This window comes from Echinops telfairi, unplaced genomic scaffold (assembly GCF_000313985.2).
Source record: "Echinops telfairi isolate 266 unplaced genomic scaffold, ASM31398v2 ScPeMD7_7457;HRSCAF=8495, whole genome shotgun sequence".
NCBI lineage: Eukaryota > Metazoa > Chordata > Mammalia > Afrosoricida > Tenrecidae > Echinops > Echinops telfairi.
In genome coordinates, this window is record NW_022111357.1 from 26,553,160 (window position 1) to 26,575,194 (window position 22,035).

General features: G+C 56.3%; 1 protein-coding gene across 2 annotated transcripts in view; it reads right to left on the minus strand.

The window, feature by feature from the left end:
* Positions 1-302: 302 nt before the first annotated feature.
* The window catches only part of PAX7 (paired box 7), a 120,061-nt gene continuing 98,328 nt past the window's right edge, over positions 303-22,035 (minus strand). For both annotated transcript variants that reach the window (XM_004705149.1, XM_004705148.2), the window contains exons 8-9: positions 9,451-9,697; positions 303-418 (exon numbers count right to left, since the gene is read on the minus strand). In XM_004705149.1, the coding sequence (XP_004705206.1) occupies positions 303-418; positions 9,451-9,697 (363 nt within the window). The remainder of the gene's footprint in view (positions 419-9,450; positions 9,698-22,035) is intronic.

The window sequence follows — 22,035 nt, forward strand, 5'->3', positions numbered from 1 at the left end:
GTGAGCTTCCAGCCTCCATGCCCGAGATCACACAGAGGCCACACAAGGATTCAATGGGTGGCGGAGCGCTGCAACCTGGCCAGAAAAATTCCTGGGGAGGGTGCAAGGGCTTAGACCAGGTCCCTAACCAGAGGTAACTGAAGAGGCTGCTGCACCTCTCCAGACAGCTGGCTAGGAGAAGGGATGAGACTCCTTTTCTGGTCTCCTGGGCTTCTGGGAGAATGAGGGGACTGAGGTTAGGAGACTTAGGGGTCAATAGGATGTGGCTGGGTCTCAGGCTGGGGCAAGCCGCCCCAGGGGCCCTAGTAGGCCTGGCCAGTTTCCACAGGCAAGAGTCCCAGAACGGCAGAATGCTCCCCAAGCTTCATGCGGCGCTGTGTGGAGAGGCTCACGTTCTTGGCCAGGTAATCAACAGCAGCTGGAACAAAAAGAGAGCACCCGCTAGAGAAGATGGCTCTTTTCATCTTGTCTTCCATGTGCCCTACATTCACATAGCGACCCACCCACCCACTCATCCATCCATCTGGGTGAAGTAACATCAGTCCACCTTTCCAACAATCCCATCTATTCATGCATCCACCTCTCCATCCATCCATCCATCCATCCATCCACCCATCTATTCATCCATCCACCTATCCATCCATCTACCTATCTATTCATGCATCCACCTATCCATCTATCCATCCATCCACCCACCCATCTATTCATCCATCCACCTATCCATTCATCCATCCACCCATCTATTCATGCATCCACCTATCCATCTATTCACCCATCCATCTACCCATCTATTCATCCACCCACCTATCCATCCATCTACCCGTTTATTCATACATCCGCCTATCCATCTATCCATCCATCCATCCACCCATCTATTCATCCATCCACCTATCCATTCATCTATCCACCCATCTATTCATGCATCCACTTATCCATCCATCCATCCATCCATCTACTCATCGACATCCACCTACCCATCCGTACATCCATACATCTATCTACCCAACCATCCACCCACCTGCCCAACCATCCATGTACTCACCTACCCATTCCCCTATCCATCCATCCATATCTTCATTATACGCCTTCTCTTACCTTCTATCTAATCATCCAGCACACATTTAGCAAACACATTATTTGCCCACTCTCTCATGGGCTCTCTAGGGTGCTGTTGAAGGTGGTCACATGGCTGGGTGAAGTAACATCAGTCCACCTTTCCAACAATCCCTTGACATATCCCCACTGTGGGGAATGTCTGATGGGCCCCACTGAGCCCAAGTAACAACACGGAAGGGTCCTTCTACTTTCCCTGGACTCTGAGCCCAGATTATGGAAGCCACAAAACAAGGTCCCTGGTTCAAAAGGCCAAAGCCACTTTTACAGCTGAACTGAGGGGTTTAGGAAGGAGGAGGGACCCAGACCCTGACATGCAGCGAGCTGAGACCTCATCAGTCCCTCACCGGAGGAGAGGGATATCAGAGCATGAGGGTGTGCATTCGCCCGAATGGCATGCACGTGTGTGTGCACGAATAATGGAAGCATGACAGTCTGTAGGACACAGTAGTGGGCACCCACTGAGCAATACCTGCACCCGTGCAAGTAAAGAGTGGGGATGCCTGTTCACGCACAGGTACCTACTTTCACTTTATTTAGGTCAGTTCTCACCTGAGTAGGGCACACCTGTGTGTGTATGTGCAGGTGTGTGTGTGTGTGTGTGTGTGCAGGTGTGACCACTGGGCTTGCCTGTATAGATGTGTTGTCTTGACTCTACACTGATGCCTGCCCGGGACAGCCACAGCTTTGACCAAATAATTTGCTTGGTGTGTGACCAAGACCTCCTGCGGCACAGAGATGCCGGGTCTGCGACGGAGGCCACCCTGACCTCCTGGGACCCTGGGATTCGGAGGCAAGAGGAAGGTGTAAAGAGCACAGGACTGGGAATGATGGAACCCTGCCCCGCCCCTGCTCTCACCCACCCACTGAGGGACCCGGCTACACTCCTCACAGTTCTCCTCCCCTGGAGGGCTGGCCTAGGGCAGGTGGGTGAGGCCAGGGGGTGGGTGGGTGTGGCCGGGGGTGGGGGAGGTCCAGGAAGAAAAGTGGGCAGGACACGGACCCTGGTCTGAATCCGGCACCTGCCATCTATTAACTGTGTGAATGGGGGTATGATGCCTCCCCTCTCCGCACCCCAGCTCCCTAGTCTATAAAGTGGGATCTGAAGAGCACACAACGTGGAGAATTGCTGGGCGGGCTGAGCGAGCTCCAGCAAATCATGCAGTCAGCGCTGTGGCTGGCAGGTGGTGTGGACTGAAAAGCAGTGGGGTCCTCGGGTTGGGGTTAGTGACAGGCATGACCTTGGTGGGAGCAAGGAGGCAAAGGATAGGGAGAGAGGCAGTAAGGGGGTCTCAGCAAGCTCCGGCTGCAACAAATGGGCCTCTTTGGGCCCATTACCTCATCTGTGAAAAGCAAAGAGGTCACTTGGAGGACCTGGGTGCACCTAGCCCAAGCCACGCGTTGCCAATCCTTGCTGTGCGTGAGAAAGCCGGGTGTGGGTCCGGAAGTCTGAAGAGCATCCGGACTCTGCTGTTAGGGAAGACCCCCAAATGCCTCGGGAACTGCCCACGGACCCCATGAGCTGTCTTACCAGAAGTGTGGCCAGGATGGTTTTAGGAGCGAGGATGGGGGGATCTTGCCTTATGGACTGTGGGCATGTTATCAGGAGGGGCCAGTCCCTGGAGAAGGACATCGTGTTTTGTAAAGGGTCAGTGGAAAAGAGGAAGCTCTCTGATGGGACGGACTGACACAGTGTCTGAGACAATCAGCTGGAACATGGCAGTGGCTGCAAGGACAGTGTAGGGCCAGACAGTGCTTCAAGGGTCACTGAGTCGAACCAACCCCACAGCACCTAGCGGCCACCACAAAGTGGGGGGAACGGCTTCCAGCCCACAGCAGGGGCTGCCCAGAGCTCCAGTGGGATCATGTTCTCCAGGATGCTGGGCACAGAGGCCTCAGGGCATGGCCTCTGGATTCCTCCCGGATGTGTGCATGCTCCAGGGGTCTCTTTGGGGTGTCTGGATCCCAGAGGCCCTCAACTTGCCAAATTCCAAAGTAGGCGACAAAAGCCACGTGATCCTTGCACAAGGCCTGAGCATGTTCCCTGAGGGCACTGCCAATACTCCTCTGAGACCACCCGAAGCCTGGGCTCCCAGTCAAGGAAGCAGGTGCCATGTGACCAGGCCCTGTCCTCTCCTGGGTCTGCCTGTGATGCTGGGCGAGGGTAGGGGACATCTCCTACATGTGCCCTAGGGGGCCCCTGCGGCTCTGGCCACAATACCACTCTCGGTTCTGCTCCTTGGAGCTCACCTTACCTGGGCTTCAGGTAGCCTCCTTCTCGACACGATAGTTACACTAGGCAGAGGACTAAAATGTACTGCCATGGAGCTAATTCTGATTCACGGAGCCGGGTAGAACTGGCCCTGTGGACTCTGAGACTGTAACTCTTTAGGGGAGTAGAGAGCCTGTCTTTCTCTCGAGTAGTGGCTGATAGTTTTGAACTGCTGACCTTGTGGTTAGCAGACCAACTTACGGCCACAAGGTCACCGTGACGAGGAGAAGCTAACACGCAGCGAGAGCTCGCTCCATGCCTGGCCTGTTATCGGAGCACTTTGTGAGCATCACCTCACTGCCCTCTCGCTACAGCTCAATGGGATTGGGAGTATCCGTATTCCCATTTTACAGATGAAGAAATCAAGGCTTCGAGATTGTGTGACGTGAAAAGCAACATGGCTCGTATGTTGGCCTCCAGGACTCAAGCCCAGGCAGTTTGATGCCAGCTTCTAACCAGGCCCCGTGAGCCTTGTCCTGCAGCTTCCTATCGAATGCCCCCCACCTGTATGTGTGGGAGGAGGCCATCCTCACTCCACGAGCCCATTTTCTACTCTGGGAAGTGTAAGTGACGTGTCCACGGCATGTGGAAGAGCCACCAAATGAGACGACCTATTCCCTGTGTCCCAGAAGGCCTGCCTATGCTAACTCTGATGCCAACCTCCCCAGACAGCCCGCGGGAATGACGAAGAGAGACCCTGAGTACACAGTGCAAGGAGAGCCCCCATGTCGCTCGGTGTCACAAGACCTCTCTGGAGTGCAGCCAGGCAGGGGAGTGACTGTGAGGACGAAGGGGTGCCTGACCCAAGCCTTGGTACTGCCAATGGCCTCTGAAAGAGGGTCGTCGAATAAGGAAGAGCGAAGAAGGAGGCGCGCGTTGCATCGTGGTGCCGGTGGAGGACACATTAGCACCGCGGACTGCTGGCAGGACAAGAAGCCCCACAAAGCCAAACTTCAACAGTAACCTGATAACTTCCCGGGCCCCCCACGGCGGCGGAGCCTGCCCCTCCCTGCACCGGCCAGGGCAGCACTGTGACATTTCTCATTACGGCCCCTGTCAGCGGCTTTCCCGGTCCCTCTTTCTCTCCCTGCCTCCCCTCCTCTGCCTCGTGCCCACTCCTGGGCTCGAAACACCTCAAATTAGATTACTCGGGAGTTGGCAGGCACTATGGCGGCAGTGCCAACCCGTAAACAGATCTCAGCCGTCAGCCCAAGGCCCCAGAGGAGGGCCCTTCCAGACACAAATTCTTATTAGACTTGTCAGATCTATTAAAATTCTCTTCACACTTCTGCGTTCCATCAGCCCCATCATTAGTACGGCCCTGGCCTCTGGGAACACCGGGGCCATATTAATCTGCTGTGTGCCCGGTCCCTGCCCCCCTGTCCCCACCCCCACACCCCAGGGATGAGAGAGGTGGACAGATGGACAGAAAGTGGTCCGGAGCAGGAGAGCATGGTGTGACAGTCCCTGGGGAGATGAGAGGCCCAGGGAAGGGAGGTGGGCTCAGCTGCTGGAGTTGGGTCTACTTGCACACCCCACGACCACCTGCAAGAGGGGAGGCTCTCTTGGGGTGGTGCTGAAGTGTGGCAAGTGAGGTACATGTAGGGTGTGCAGCTGGGTGACTGGACAGATAGCCCCTCCCAGATCCCAGATCTCACATGGCACAGAGTGACCATGAGGGGACAGACCTGGGGCACTGTAGATGCCCAAGGGGTCCACTGCTCCTTTGCACACATGTTATTTCCATGTTGATCGTGTGAAGCCACGTGTTTGGAATTGAATTGTGTCCCTTCCAAGTAGGGGCTGGGATTCTACCCCCTATATCCATAAGCACGGTCCTGTTTGGAAAGAGGGGTTTCATTTGGTTGTGGGGGTGGGATCTGACCAGTGTCGGATGGGTCCAAAGTCTAGCCATGTCTGAGCTATAAAAAGAACAGAGTAATCCCAGAGACTCACAGTGGGGCAAGGGTATCAGAACACACACACACACACACACACCCCGGGGTGTCTCAACATACCCAGACATGCCACCAAGTACCGGCATCTACTAGATGCTCAACTAGCCCAAGGAGCTCCCCGTTCTAAACCACACCCAGAATTTGGACTTCCAGACTCTAGAGCTGTGAGAAAATCCATTTCTGTTCCTTAGTCATCCACCTGTGGTCATTGGTCATTGTTGCTATGGCAGCAGTCGGTGATTAAAACACCTGGGTATACACACAGACAGTACAGGAGACTCACATGCAAATACAGCTCTGGACATGCCGGTGGATCCAGGTGTGCCTCACTATCAGGGCCTTGCACAAGGTTGTGGTTTTGTGGCCCGGAGAGCACTGGGTTTGAAGTTGGAAGACCTTGAATGTCTTGTTCCCCTTGGAAAAGCTACAGAGCCTCTCTGAGCGTTAGTTTCTGTAAACCCAAACCCAAACCCCAATCCACTGCCAACTGCACCCACTCAGATCCCTAGAGACCCCACTCGAGTCCCCCTGGACTCGAGTGATGAAGCAGCGGCCTCAGTTTTCTCCAGTGGTGGCCTCCAACTGCCGGTCTTTTGGTAAGCTGCTAAGTGCTTTAACAGCTGAGCCCTGTCCTCAGTGACACATGGGGTCACTATGCATCCTCATCGACCAGACGGCCACTCGTTGGGGTGTGGTGGTTGAGAGCTGCCGGTGAGAGAGCTTACCCCTCAGGAGCTCTCGGGGGACCCCAAGGGGCTGAGAGATATGAGTGCATGGACTCACTACAGGACAGAGGGGAGCATGTGGCAGGGGACCTAGGCACACAGACGCAGGGGGAGGGGGACCCGGTCCCAAGGGACCTGGGCAGGTGGTCAGAGGTGAGGCAGGTGATCAAGTGAGACCTGGGAGAGCTGGAACACAACAGGCCCCCTTTTTTCCAGGTCTCTGAGGTTCCCCTGGGTTTTCTGCGGGGTGTTTTAGGGAGAAATCTGGGCCGTTTCCTTCTCTGGCAGGATTGCCCGGTGGTGTAACGGTTATGCGTAGGGCTGCGATCTGCATGGTCTGCAGTTTGAAACCACCAGCAGCTTTGCAGGAGACAGACTGGGCTTCACACTCCCGTCAACAGTTCGAGTCTGAGAAGCCCAAAGCGGGTGGCTAGGGGTCAGTGTGGCAGTGAGTCTGGGTTGGTTTCTTTTCTTCTCTGACAGCTCCCCACAGGGTTCCAGTCTTCACAGATTTCCCAGTACAGGAGACAGCTTTGAGACCACTCTGTCCCCTCCCCGAGCCCCCATTTCACAGGTGGGAAGACGGAGGCTCAGTGGAGCAAGGTGAGTGACACCCACATAACCCAGACACCCCTCCCAGCCCAAGCTGGAGCTGCTGTGGCAGTGGGAGGGGGTCTTGATTATCTAGTGCTGCTAGGACCGAGGTACCTCAGGAGGGGGATCTTCACAGACAGGCATTTTTTTCAGGGTGGGGGGTGGGGCTGGAGGTCCAAACCCAGAGCTCTTGTCTCGGCATTGTTTCTGCTTGCTGGCTTGCTGGAGAGAGCGCGCCAGGCTCGCCTTACCGGCTCTCTCCCCATCTCTCCTCTGCTGGCTTGTTTAATCGCTTTTATACCTCAAAAGAGATGGGCTCCAGATACAAGCGCCACTAATCCTGCTCATTAACATAACAAACACAACCCTTTCGCAAATGGGATTATAACCACAGGCACAGAGGCCCGAAGGACAACACTGATTTGGGGGACATAATTCAACTCCTAACAGACTGAGGGTGTGCTGCAGTTCCCCCTGGGAAGGGCTGGAGAGTGTGGCCCCAGGGAGCCCGGCGGAGCTGGAAGGGGGCAGGGGGAGAAAGAGGAGGGAGGAAGCAGGCAGGAGGGAGGAGGACATGACTCTGGTTCTGGCTTTTCCTGAGCAAAAGGGAACAAAAAAATCCTTCCTCGCCTCCTGGGCCATTCCCCTTTGATGCCCCCTCTCCTGCTGCCCCTGTGCTGGCTTTGGGGTTAATTTTATTTCCGAGTTGGACAGGCGCTTCTCGAGCGGGGCACAGGCTCCGGGTGTGACTAACGCCTGCCCCAGGCCTGGGGCTGCCAAGTCGGTCGCTGGAGTCCTGCTCCGATCTTTATCAAGAGCATGTGTCCCGCTCCACGCCTGGGAACATGGCCTGGGTCAGGGGGTCGCTCAGGGCCTCTCTGGAAACACTCCATGCACATAGGTGTACCCTGCTCTCACACATGCATGTGCACATGTGCTACATCCGCCTGTGCACTTGTTCCCTACAAACAAGCTCTCACACTTTTGTACAGACACACCAACTATGTGCACACCCACATGCACATTTAAACACACAGCCACACCTGTGCAACCCTTGGATGCATAGCCCTCATGTTTATCATGCGCACACTTGTGCTTACACATGTCCACATACACATGCACCTAGCTCCACACTCAAGCACACATACACGCCCAAATGCACATTTATTCAGTACAAACAGCCATCCATGTCAGCACACTCACACAGGTATCTATGCATAAGCACACACATGTATCAGACATGCTCACATGGGGGGGTTGCACAACACAGATACCAAACACAGTCACATAGACACACCGACCAGATACACACACCTGGTTCACACGTGAGCAAACTTTGAGTGAGTTAGAGCCACATACACTCACATGCTAGAGCATGTGTGCACATGGCATGCATACAAACTGCTCACTTGTACTCACATACGTGTATGCCTACAGGTGTCTCCTTGCACATTTATATACATGTATGTACACTCACCTGGACAAATACCTGCATGTGGAAATACTCAGGCCAGTGCAGTATACAATCCACTCACAGACACCCACGCATGTGTCTCATAACATATTCATGACCCATGAATTGCCCACATGTATACATGCACGCATGCCAACACACACATGCACAGGAAGGGGCTGTGCTCACAGCTGGAAGGTACAGGCCGGCACAGCTGGCTCTCATTTAGCCGTGGAGGCCAAGGCCACAGGAGGAGGCGGGGTCAGGAAGCTGAGGTCATCGAGGGCACGCCAGGGTGGCGACTGAGGGAGAGGATGCCCCAGGCCTGGAGGTCTGGTCCCCCTAGACACACGCCCTTCTGATTAGTTTGACACCAGCAGGTGAGGTCTTTGGCAGGAGGAGGGGCAGGAGAAGGGGTGCTAACCCAGCCGGTGACCCCAGGCTCCTGGTCCCGCCCTGCTTGCCCTGCTGCTGGCCCCATCAATGTCCATCTGCCAAGTTGCATCTGGGCCACCATTTCCAGCCTTCCGTCTGAGGGTCCAGTCTGCCATCCACACCTCCAGGCAAGATACCAAGGTGGGTGGTGTGGTGGTGGCTTGCCCTTGAGACTTGCTTGGAGTTTGGGGAGACTGAGGGGCAGGATGAAGGGGGCTCCTAGCCCCAGGGTCCAGGCTTCTAACTGCTGCCCCTTCTAGCTACTGAGCACTGGGACGGAGGCTACTGTGGCTGCAGAAGTGAATTTCTGCGTTTTATTCCACTTTCCCGCCTTTAAATGGAAAAACAGGCCTACGTTGTTTGATTGGTAGAAAAGGTACGATGTTTGCACCACCTTGGATGTGGGTGTCACTGATGTTTTACCAAGTGGAATACAGAACCGGGGCTTCAGCAACGCTGAATCTGGCGAAGGCTGGTGAGCTGAGGAGAGCGTGACGCAAACTCATCCTGGGTTCCACCCCTCACACAGATACGGGGTCAGAAACACCCAATTTCCATCTGATGACACACGGAGATGCCATTTTGGAACTACGGGGTTAAATAAAATGTTCCTAAAATCATCTGCCTTGATTCTTTCCACCTTTCGGAAGGTAGCTTCTAGGGGGAAAAAACACCAAAAAACTAATAGCATTTGTAGCTGACATTATGTCCCTCCCGGACGGAGCTGCAGCCAGCCAGGTGGAGACCTGAGTTCCTTCCCAGGCCTCAGTTTCCCAGTCTGTGAAATGGGTTAAACACCCTACCCCCATCTCCACTCCCCACCCAACGTCCCCTCGCCACCTTCTTCGAATCACCGAGTGACCCTTGGGCCGGGGCAGGGAGGGGGTGGTGCACACTCACTCTGGCCATACTGGCCATACTGGTAGCCAGCCACGGGGTCCACGCTGTAGCCGGTGGTGCTGTAGGTGGGCGGGCAGTAGGACTGGGAGGTGGGCAGGCTGTCTCCTGGCTTGATGGAGTCAGCCCGCTGGCTGCAGCTCGCGGAGATGGAGGAGGCCGAGTCCAGGCCACCGTGCAGTGGGGAGATGGAGAAGTCGGCTTGCGGCTGCGGGGGCACCGCACTGGGGTTGCTCAGAATGCTCATCACCTGTAGGGGGAGGGGGGCACAGTCAGTAAGGGGCCGGCTGGTGGGCTGGGGGCTCGGGGCACAGCCCCATAGGCCAGGATGCACAGGCACCCTTGGGTGGACCTGCTCCCTGGAAGTAAGCATGGAGGCCCTCCACAGACCGGGGATGCTTGCTTTCTCAGCCAGGTCCAGACCCACAGAACTCCAGGGGCCAGTTGCCATTGGCTACCCTCAAGTCCATATGGTTCCTGGTGACCCCACATGGCATAGAATAGCACACACACACACACACACAAACACACACACACCCACGGGGCTGGCTGGACCATCACCTTTCAGGAACTGATGGCCAGCCATTCTCCCATGCAGTCTTGGGATAAGTTCACCAGGCCACCTTTGGGGGCTAGCTAGCAATGGAGTACTTAATCATTGCAGACCCCTGTGGATCAGCTACACTAATGAATGAATGATGAAAGCATGCCTGCATGAATGAATGCATGGGCTCATTCATGACGTCCCTCCTATCAGACAGGGAGCTTCCCAGGGACCAGAAGCTGTGCCACCTTCCCCCATCAGACTGAAGATGTCCCCATCCTCAAACACAAATATTAGAAGGGGAGTCCAGGCCCAGGGGGCTTCACCCTGCTTTCCGGGGCGAGGCACACTCCGCTGATGGCTTCTGGGGACCAAGCTCTGGCCCTGAAAGCACCAAGGTGCACGGCCGATGCTGCTTGAGGGCCTCCCCTGCCTTTCTGGATCCTGCGACTCCCAGGTACCCATAACTGCCACCCTGATCCCTCCTGGGTCCCTAGTGCTGGTGCACGCGTATCGTTTACTTATGCAACCAGCCAGCCTGGATGGCAACGCTGGCCCCAGCTCTCAGATGGGGACCCTGCAGCTTTGAGGAGCTCCAGCGTCCCCATCCTGGGGTGAGGCCCGCACAGGAGCAGCTCCAGAGCAGCAGGAGCCCAGAGCAAGCACCAGTCAGGTTTCTGCCCAGCCCTCCAGGCGACAGTTGGGTGAGGCTATGCAGGAATGGCAGTCCCTGTATTCAGGGAGGCTGGGACTCCTGGTGAGTCCAGAAGGGAGGCAAGAGAGGCAGGTCCTGGCTGCCCTGGAAGACCTCACCCAGACCTTACCCCTGTCTTATGTGTGGCCCAGGGTGCCCAGTAGGGTGCTGAAGAGCCACATTGCAACTCATGCCACGCTCTCCAAAGCCCCCACCCCTGGACCTTCAGGCACTGTCCCTGAGTGACACAGGCAGTTCCACCCAACCAGCAGCACTGCCGAGAAAAAGCACTGCCTGCTTCCCCACAGACCACAGCCTAGAAAGCCTAGCAGATGCGTTCTATTCTGTCACCTGGGTTCGGAACGTGGGGGACTTATCTGCTTATCAACCTAGTGAACCTTGTCTCTCCCCACTTTGATTCGTTCTTGCTGTAGGGACTGTGGCAAGGGCATGGGCTTGGGCCAGGGGTCAATGCTGAGCTCTGCCACTGTGAAACCTCAGGAGTCTTCTCCAACTTCTCTGAATCCCAGTCCCGGGGAGCTGTCATGATGACGGTGCGTAACTCAGAGCAGGGCTGGGAGGACGAGATGAGGGTCAGGGCTTTGCACTAGTCCAACGCAGGGTACATGCTCCTGAAGCAGTGGGCTGTCTCCCCAAGCCCTGCCCCTCCCCCTTCCCTCTCCCACCGTGTAGCTGTTAAGGAATGTGTTCCGATGCAGTCCAGGTCCCTTCAGAGGTGTGTGTGGCAGATCGAGGGTACCCATTTCTCAGGTGACGGAACTGAGACCCACAAAGGGTGGTGACTTCTAAGAGTGAGTCTCAGGATGAGTCAGGGATTTGATCCTACCACTCAGTCCCCAAACACTCACCCTGCTTCCCCTTGAAAGGAAGCTTGGGTCCCAAGAAGGACAAGGGTGTGGAGGAGACTGGGGAGGGCTTGTCAGCAAGGTGGGACCCGCTTTGCTCCTTTCCTCCTGCACATCACCTGGATGGCAGGCCCGTAAAAGACAGGTGGGGCGGGTGGGAGAGGTTAGTCCAAGATGAGAGGCAATCATAGAGAGGAAGAGGGGGCTTTGGGAAGGGGCCGTGCACAGACCGGGCCCTCAGCCCGTGAGAAGACAGAACTGGACACCAAGCTACTGCCATATCTGACGCCAACACTTAAGAGTTATTGATGATTCCCCAGTCCTGTCAGCTTCTCCCAGCCTGCCCTCTATTTACCTGTCCAAACTCCTCCCACCACTTCCTCCCTCACAGGTTACATTCGTCCAAGCCATGCCAAACTACATGCAGCTTTCTCCAGACACACTTCCTCCAGGTGTTCATTCCACACACGCTTCCTGGAGTAGCCCCATGCGCCAGCCAGGAAAGACAGCTGGATGGCGGTGTGAGCAAGCTGAGCTGCACACCCCCTATTTTGCAGCCCCAGGGCCCACGCTGTGCCTGCTGCCTTGGTACATTCAGAAAAGCCCTGGTGAGTTCACGCACACCCACTGAGCAGATATCCCCAGCGTCCCTACTCTGAGCCAGTCACTGGGGCCACAGAAAAGAGCCATACTGACCCCCACGCCCTCCGGAAGCTGCCAGTCTAGTGGAAGAGGCTGACAACACACTTGGAAGCAAATGAACAATAGAATTCCTGATACTGCGGACAGAGTGCTATGGGGAGAAAGGGGTTGGGTAGGTGGGGGAGTCAGGGTAAGGCTGCCCCAAAGAGATACTGTCCCAGCATGGCCGAGAAGACACAGCTGTGGAAAGTTTAGGCAGAAGAGTTTTCAGATGGGTGAATCGGCACGTGCAAAGGCCCTGAGGTGGGAGCGTGCCCAGCAGGTTGACAGAGCAGCATGGAGGTCGGCGGCGGGGGGAGTGAATCTTCCAGGAGCTGTAAGGCCTTCTTCAGCCCTTTGTTGGCAGGGACTTGTGTGGTTCAGGCGGCGGGGCACCCTGCACCATTAACAGACTGCTCAGAAATGGCTCTGGCCGGGGCGCTTTTCCCGTAATGGGATTTGCTCAATGGGATTTGCCCTGGAACATCAAATCAAATCCACATCTGGGGTAGGTGTGAACAGAAGATGTGAGTGTCTGCTGGCTCTCAGAGGCCTGGAGGCCTAGATCAAAGGGTCTCCACTCCATCCAACTCCCTGTCTCCAAGCAGAGCGGCTTGCCAGCCCAGTGGACAAGGCCCAAGTGAAGAGAGGTGGGAGGGGCAGCACGTCCTGAAAGAAGGGACCATGGGACCCTGAGCTAACACACTGGTCAGTTGGTTGAATCCTAGCCCCATTCTGCAGATGCCGGTGGCAAGCCACCGGGGAACGGAAAGGCTTACGCAGGTCATGAGAGCTGAGACTCAGACCCAGGTCGCACGGGACCCTAGCTGTGTTCCTTCCTAGACAAAGGCTGGAGGGGCAGCCTCTAGTGGGCTGGGCTTTCTGGGGGTCATTCTCTGCCCCCAGAAGCAGGAAGCACTTGCTTGGGGCTGGTGGCCTCCGCTGAGGTCTAGGGGCTGCAAACTTTTGAACTTGAGGAAGTCCGGGCTGCTGTGGTAACCCACCCCCTCAAGAATGCTCAGGCCCCTCCCCCGGTGGGTTCTACTTTTTCCCCTGACCTTGCTTTGACTAATGTATTACTTCTTGGTACGTTACCGTTACTAACTCAAAATCAATACCGACCTCCACATCTGTAAGGTTTTATCTGAAGGCAAATCTTGGGCTGTCCATCAGACTGACTGACAGCCGTCCCTTCCTCCCCTTTCCTGCCCCCCACCCACCGTCCTTGCCCCCCGCCCGGCCCCCAGCCCCTTCCTCCTGCTCTGCTCCAAATCAGCCCCAGCCCGGGCCAGACTAAATCAATAAGGCCCCCCCCCCCGCCCGCCCCCCTGCACCCTTCCTTCCGCCCGCTGGGGAGACGCTGGCTGGTGGCGAGGGCGGGGGGCGCAGGAGCCCCATGCCAGCCCCCGCTTCCACGGGGCTGGCTTGCCGCCCCTCCCCCGAGACGCGCGCACGCCGGCCCGCTCGCTCTCGTACTTTAAAAGAAGGGGATGGGAAAAATGTAATTAATTCCCTCCGTTCCTGAGCTGGCCCTGAGGGCCTGGGACTGAGGAGGCTGAGCTAGGAGATCTGCACCCTCTGTGATAACCGAACGTGGATTTGGGAGCGCGGCTGCAATTGGAAGTGGCGATCGCCATCACCCGGCTCTGTGGCAGGGGGGGGGCGCGGCGGGATACAGATGGGAGAGGGCGGCGGGGGCCAGAGATGGGTGAGGTCCCAGTGGATAAGTCTGCGCATGAATTGGGCACAAGCAGCAGGCCAACGAGTGGGGACAGGTGTAGATGGGAACCCCACTCCAATTGTCAGAGGGACCCTAAGGTCGTGTGGGGTGGTGGGGGTGGGGGTGTTGGCATCACCAGGACAGGGGCAGTCAGGGCTCTGGGGCTTCCCTGTGCACGGAGTGGCGGGGCAGGGCCCCTGTGTTAGCGTCTGTACTCTGCCTCCTCTAGCTGCGATGCTGGGCCGTTCCTCTCATGGCCCACCGCGCCCTGCCTCGGGTTGCTCGGGTTGCTTCGTCTCTACAACGGGAATAGAGCCATGGTGGTGCAGTGGTTACATGTTGGGCTAAGATCCGTAGGGTCGGCATATCAAAACCACCAGAAGCTCTGCGGGAGAAAGGCTGGGCTTTCTATTCCCACAAACAGCACAGTCTTGGAAACCCGCAGGGGGCGGCTATCAGTCAACATTGACTCGGAAAGGTATGTGGATAAAGAAGCAGGAGATGCTTTCGTCCAGAAGGCGCCAGTCTCCCATGGGCTCTCCTCCCTCCCAGCTCTCCCTTCCTTCTGAGCCTCTTCCTCTACCTTGGCTTTCCGCAGAGTGGGAGGGGCAAGTGCATCATGTGAGGAGCTTTCAGGGGCCGGGGCACTCGGGTGGGGTGGGGGAGGGCCTTCAGGGGAAGCCAGGCTCCTTCGCTAAGGATCCCAGCACACAGTGGGTGCTTTCTGCGTGAAGAACCGCTCTGGCCCCACAGCGAGCCAGGCCACAAAGGGAGCCTGGATGTGAGCCTCAGGGCCCGAGCTGCCTGTCCTCTCCCTACATACGCTCATGGGGGTCCTTTCAAGGACCCCCAGATCCTAGGAGGGAATCTGTGCAGGCTCCCAATCTCAGCCACCGCCCACCCTTCCCACAGCACACCCTGCACGCAGGAACCCACCCCTGCCCACATCTCCCACCTGAACCCACTCGGAAGGCCTTCTGCCTGCACCGTTAAATTGCTTTTCATCAAAAACCACGGGCAGCCTCATACCCCTGCTTTTCTTAGACTCGTCAGCACAGCCCTGTTCAAGCGAGCTCAAATGCATGCACAAATCTGCAAGGACCTTGGAAATCGACTCCTTTTCACTGGTGGGGAAACTGAGTTTCAGGGAGAGTGGGTGGGTGGATGTGTACAAGACACACGGCGAGCTAAGGGCAGGGGCCTAGCAGGCCAACGGTGGTCTCTCTGCATCTCAGGCTCATCTCCATGCCCTGCGGCCCTGGTCTGGTGGCACCTCACAAAAAGACCAAACAGCTTGGTATAGAGAGCGCTTTTGTCTCCAAGCCTCAGAGCCCACCCACCACCTTGCTGAATCCCTCCCACCCCGACCTTCCAGAAGGGGCAGAGGAGGTGGGATGTGTTGGAGGCAGCCTGTGCCCACTGTTAGGGAGAGAAAGAGGGGTGAGCCTGCCAGCACTGGAATCCATTGACAGGACAGAAGGAAACACATCTCTAGGGACCAAGAGCCACATTGGCTCAGAGCTGGAGCTCATGGCTTGACCTGTTCCCGAGAGGTCTGGGGAGCCCCATGGGGCAGGATGAGGCTGGGGACACTGCACGGGAAGAGGTAGCTCCACGGAGGGTTGTCCACTCCATCTCTGGTTTTGGGTCTTGACTGCCCAGTGGCCCCAGCCTGTGAGTACGTTGACCTGAGAGCCTGGCCATCAGCCTGCCGAAAGCACCCCGGTGATGTGATGCTAGTGTGCAGTCCCATGTGAGAAGTGATGCTCCCAAAGCATCATGGATAGTGTTAGCGCGGGCGCGCGCACACACACACACACACCTCCACACCTATGCAGACAAAGACACAACATGCACTAGGCACATGTGCCTGCAGACGGGAACGCACACAGCATCATCCAGACCCGCCAACACCAACATACAAAGACTGGGAGACACGAAAAACTGGGTGTGCTCAATACACACGCGCGTGCAAACATGCGCGCGTACAGGAAGCCCACATTCACACCCTCCCAGATGCACACATGCCCACACGCAGCCTCATTCCTCCACACCCATGCCGGCTCCAAATACAAGCTGGAGTGCTCGCTGCACCTCCTCCACCCCCCAATGGACGCGCAGGCACACATCACACAGCCTGGTCCCAGCTCCATGCTGGGATTAGTGCAAGCGAGAAATCACCCATCCAGGCAGCTGGCTGCCCCCTCTCCCCCTCTCTCTTTCTCAATTCTCTGCTAAGAGGATGGGGGTGGGGGGGCTCCCCTCCCTCTGCCCCCTGTGGACAGCGGTAATGGGCTGCGGGTGCTGACTTCGAGCTTCCAAACAAGATTTCCTGCAGGTCTCCTGTCCCCCGCCCCCTGTGCCTTCCATCTCTTGGCCGTGGCTCTCATTCCCCACCCCCTCCACCGCCAATAATTCACACAGAAGCCCTGCACCAACCAGGAGATGGGGAAAGGAGGGGGGCGCAAGATGACCAGCAAGCTCCCCTCCACACCACCACCTCCAGGCCCCAGCCCCTTCTCCACTCTGCCATCATCCCCCAGGTCCTCCCTGAGGGCTGGCAGCTGCCCTGTCTGTTCCTGCTCAAGCAAGAACCTTATAGTTTGGAAAGCACTTCTCCTTAAAGCTCATCATGCACCACCATCAGCCCGTTCTTTAGATGGTGACACCGAAGCTTGGCAGCTCCCATGGTTTCATGTGGGGAGTGGAAGCCAGGACTGGGGCAGCAAGCCCCAACTCCTGACCTCTAGCCCAGGGTGCTTGCCCTGTGTCTGCCTGCCATCTTCACCAACCATAGAAGGCTCGGAGTCGCTCAGTGTGTGTGTGTGTGTGTGTGTGTGTGTGTGTGTATGCGCGCAGGCATGGGCATGTGTGGGTACTGCATGGGAAATGCTGTGTGTATGTGTGCAAGAATGGTGTGTGCATGTACATGCACATGGTAGTCGAATGCCTGTATGTGTGTGCTAGGCGTGTGCATGTGTGTGAGCATGATGTGTGTGCATGTGTAGTTCTGTGCGTGACGATCTGTGAATTATGAGTATTGTGTGCCTACATGCATGCATGCATACTCAAATACTTAATGCCAGCGAGTCAATTCTGACCATGGCCACCCTATGGGACAGAGTAGAACTGCCCTTGTGAATTTCTGAGACTGTAAATGTTTATAGGAGTAGAAAGTCTCCTCATTCTCCCATGATGCCACCAGGGCTTCACATACGCATGTGACAATGTGCATGTGTGAGTACTGCATGTTTACATGTACGTCCTGTGCGCAAATGTGAGAGTATTGTTTATATGTGCAGGCATGTATATATGACTGCACTTGTATATATTCATTCATGTCCTGTGTGGCCCCCAAGTTGATGCCCTCATTAGGAGTGTCAACTGGGGCACCAAAGGGACTTGGTTTGCCATAGACGAAGATCTCTGACCCGGATGGGTCATCTCTGATCAGGTCATCTCGGCCTTCCGTGTAGGAGGTCGACATCTCAGACTTGGAAATACTCAGGAGACGGGTTCTGTTTGATTGGAGAACAAGGTAGGGGGGAAGGGAATCATTTCTGGAATTGAGGTGAAGGGGTTAAGACTCTAAAAAGAACTTCCGAGTACATGGAGGGAGAGACTTTGAAAGGCTAGGAGAAAAGGCTGTGGACTTGCTGTGCTGTAAGCCTTCCACTGAGCCTGCTATGGCCCACCTTCCACCCTGGGCATCGCTTTCCTGTAACCATTCTTCTTTGGATGCGGCTAAGAGCTGCCTGGGGCCAATCTGGCATCTTATTCTCAGTCCCCGGCACACAGTAGGTGTCAGACAATACTAGCTGAGTGAGTGGGTGGATGAATGTATGTGTTAACTCCTGGCACGGAGTTACTTGAGTGGCATGTACGCATAGAGGGGTTTTGTGACACACGTGTACTTTCTCCTCAACCGTAATGTCCTTGGGGGCTTAGCTGGACTGTCTGGAAGGAGAGGGATGGACAGAATCACTTCCCACTCACTGCTCAGAAAGTTCAAAGAGCTCTGACTAACTCTCTCTCTCTCTCTCTCTCTCTCTCACACACACACACACACACACACACACACAATTTCCAGTGTTTGGGCTACAAGATGCCAATGTCTAAATACATGGAAACATCTAGAAATCTCTGGACATATTGGAGGGGGGCTGGCTTTGGTTCCCCTCTCCCTGGTTGGATCCTGGGTTGGCACCATCTAGGGTATCTGTCGGTTTGTAGACCCCGGGGTGGGCACTGGAGTTGGAAAGGGACAGGAGGATTCGGGACCATCTCTGATCTCGAGATAAGTGGCGGACAGGGGATTAGAGCTGCCTCGCGAGGGCATGGCGGCGGCGGGGCTGGGGAAGGAAGGGACTGATCGCCAGGAAAGATATGACTATTTAAAGATAATGATTGCATAAATTTAATTAGCACACTTTCACGCAGCAAATGGCCGTTTTGTAATTAATGTATCTGGCCTTACTAAGCATGAAAGATCCCATCTCCTCCCCCTCCCCGGCACGCTCCCCCTCCCCTGCGGCCCTAATGAAAGACAGAGAGCAAGTGACAGAAACAGTTTGTCAGAGGCTCCAGGTGTCAGGGTCCTAATTGGCCGAGCTGAGGGGAGGACAGGGAGGCGGGAGGGGCGAGGAAGGACCGAGGGAGCCTCGGCCCCAGCCCAGGTTGGCAGAGGAGGAGGAAGGGGAGGACTGGGCTCAATGTACCCCCACCCTGTGTGTGTGGGGGGGTCCCCCTCAGTAATTGCTGGAGATGAGGACGCAGATTGGCCGTGGCAGGGACTGAGTGGTGGCAGGGAGGCCTCGTTAGTACCTGGGCAGGCAAGCTGGCACACATCACAGTGCGTTAGGGACTTGGAGCCCTGATAGCTCAGACCTCGCTGGCCCGCTCCACAGGGCCATGTCTCTCAAGCAGAATGGAGGAAGGAAAGGGAGGGAGAAGCCTCAGTTTCCCCTTCTATGAAATGGGCCCTGGTTACTGAGAGGCTCTGATGCAAAATTGACCAGGGCTCTCAGGTACTAAGCACCTACCGGGTGTAGCCACCATGGCCAGCCACACCTCATCTCACCTGGCCGAAGGACATTGGTTCTAAGGTGCTCGTCTTCACCTCTGACAATTGGGGGTGTCCCACTAGGTTTTGCTGACACCTTCCAAGAAGACCATGGACCGGTCAGCATCAGACATCTTCTCAGATGCTCTGAAAGTTGAGCCAAGGGCATCCTTTGCACAGACCAGGACACTGAGGATCAGAGACAGCATTTACCCAGGTCTACCGATTCATAAAGAGCTTGGATGGCATATTGCCTACGCATTGGGCTGCTAACAGCAAGGCCAGCGGTTTGAACCCCCGGCAGCTCCTCGGGAGAAAGGCAGTCTCTCCTGAAGACAGGCTCAGAAACCCGCAGGGGCAGTGCTACTTCAACTGGAGGGTCCCTGTGAGTCAGAATCGACTTGATGGCAATAGAAAGAGATGGCGACAGACAGACCTGGGACTTGAACCCAGAAGGTAGTGACTCTACAGCTGACCTCCTTTTGAGCATGGATCTAAGGCACCCACAGCAGCCCAACCCGGCAGCCTTTCATTCTCCCTCAATGCCGTCCACTGCAGGGAGTTATGGGACTCACTGGCTGTGGAGTAAAACCGCTTTGCCTGGTGGGTATAGCCATACTTTACAATCATGCCCCCAAAGCTAGGGCCACCTGGTTCCTTGTGAGGTGATGGGATTGGGGCGGGGGGCGTGTTGAGCTGCCAAGTCTACCCTTGTGCCATTCCTACCTCAGGCCTGTGCCTAGGGTGACCTTGCCACCCCCACCAGTGACCCTCCTCTGCCTGCACCCCACTTATGCCAGCCTCAGTGGTGGTGCAGGACCCAATAAGCTCCGGCCCGACTGGCTTTCTCTTCAGAAGGCCTTGCAGAGTGCCTCGGCCGGTGGACGGGGGCCAGCCAGCCCTCGCCCTGACCAAATTCAATTTCAAAGCTTAATGAGTTTGCAGAGGCGCTGAGTGAGCTTGCTGATGCCACTCCTTGCCGGCTGGGTGGTTAGTGGCCGGGCCAGCGAGCACGCAGCGGCCCGAGCAGGGAGAGCCCTGGGCTCCGTCGAGAGTGGCGGGGGGCACTGAGCGAGTGAAAAATGTCAGAGCAAATTGCTCTTGACAGCGTTAATATCTGCACCTCATAGCAATAATTACATGTAAATAAATAGCAAAATCACACTCAGCCGGAGGCAGCTCAGGGAGGCCAGACGCTGCTAAGGACCAGCTGGGGACCCGGCATGCTCTGCTCCACTCCTCGGCGACTCTGCCACCCCTCTCCCCCCTTGACCATACTCCCGCTGCACCAGGGGCCCGGGATCCCAGACACTGTGATTAAACTGGAGGGAAACACCTTTGGGCACCCAACCTTCTCAGGTAGGAACAGCTGGACCCAACAACCTCCCAGCCTCCCTCTCCTTTCTCACATCTCCAGGTCTCTGCAGAGAGATGCCTCTGAAATCCACACATCTACTCTGACCTCCATCCGGATTGCCTATTGAACTTGACCTCCACACACCCTCCCCAGCCCTGACCCCCTCCGGGATGCCCTGCTTTGGTCTCTGATTCCCTTAGATGCCACACTTCCCCTTCCCCTTGCTCCTCAGACCCAACACCAAGCAGTCACTGTGTGCCACGCAGAGTCCCTTCCTGGAAAGCCAAGTTGACGTGGCGCTGATGTGCCACGCCACTATCCTCCAGCAAAGAGAGGCTCATACGTGTACCCATATCTTAAAGAAATTCTGCACCTAACCCACTCCCACCCCTTACGGGCCTTGGGGAACACACACAATACCGCCAGGGATTCCTGGGAGAGAAGTTTGAGAAGCCCTGCGTGTCCCAGACGGTCATCTCTGAGAGGTCACCAAGGCCTGAGAGGCAACTGGCAACTACCCACAAGGTTTACCTCTTGCTGCTGCATGCGTGGGGAGGCCCACGAACCACTGGGGGCACAGTGGTAAAGAGTTTGGCTGCCAGCCAGGAGGCGGGTGCTTCAAACCTGTGGGCACTCTGTGGCTGTCTGCTTCTGTCAAGGCGGACAGCCTGAGAAACCCGCAGCCGCGGCTCTGCTCTGTCCTGTCTACGGGATGGCCACGACCATGACAACATTAGGTGTGTCTGTGGGGTCGTGGCGTCACTTGTTCCATGGGGCTCTGGAGGCAGTGCCAGCCAGGACCATGACATATCCACAGCCACAGCCACTTAGCACAGCACCTGGCCGAGCCTGGGGGTGGGGGGTGTTTGAGGGAGGAAAGAAAGACTATGAGCAGAAGGAAAGACCTAGAGGAAGACGCTCCCCACCCCACCCCCACCCCCAGGGAGTTGACACAACTCAGAATACCGCTTTACAAGCGACACGGGCTGCCATTGCTCCAGGATGCTGTGGGGCGGATCCTGCTGCATCCCCAGGGCTATCAGGACCATGGCCTCTGGGAAGCTGCATGTCAAACCGGGCACATTTGGAAACCCAGGTGCTTAACTGTCTGCGGCACCCCCAGGGGCTCCTGGTATAGGTGGCATGCCTGCTGCCATTGACCCTGGCTCCTAGCAATCCACTAGGGCAGAGTGGGGCTGTCCCCTAGGATTCCCAAGGTGGTAGCAGCCTGCCACATCTGGAAGCACACGCCAGGGCTTTCTCCCAAGGAGCGTCTGGGGGTTCAAATGGCTGACCCTTTGGTAAGCAGTTGAGTGCTTAACCGCCGTGCCACAGGGCTCCTGTTATATGCAGTGGGCGAAATTCAGGTTTCATTCTCCCATCCTCAGTCGGGCCCAGCCTCCCTCTTGCTCCCCGCTTGCTCTCAAGAAACATCCCCCTGGGAAGGAGGTGCGTAGACGGCCCTTCCGAGGCTGCCTTGCCTGCCGGCCTCACCCGCACATAGCGGGGAACCACCTCTATTCTTCACGAAACAAATATCTTCTCCGGAGCAGGCCCTGCATCCGACACCTCCTTGTTTAGCTCACTGACTAATCCACTTATCGAGGATAAAGAGCCTGTGAATCCTCATTTGATAAAGGCAGCCGAAAAATTAGCAAGAAACG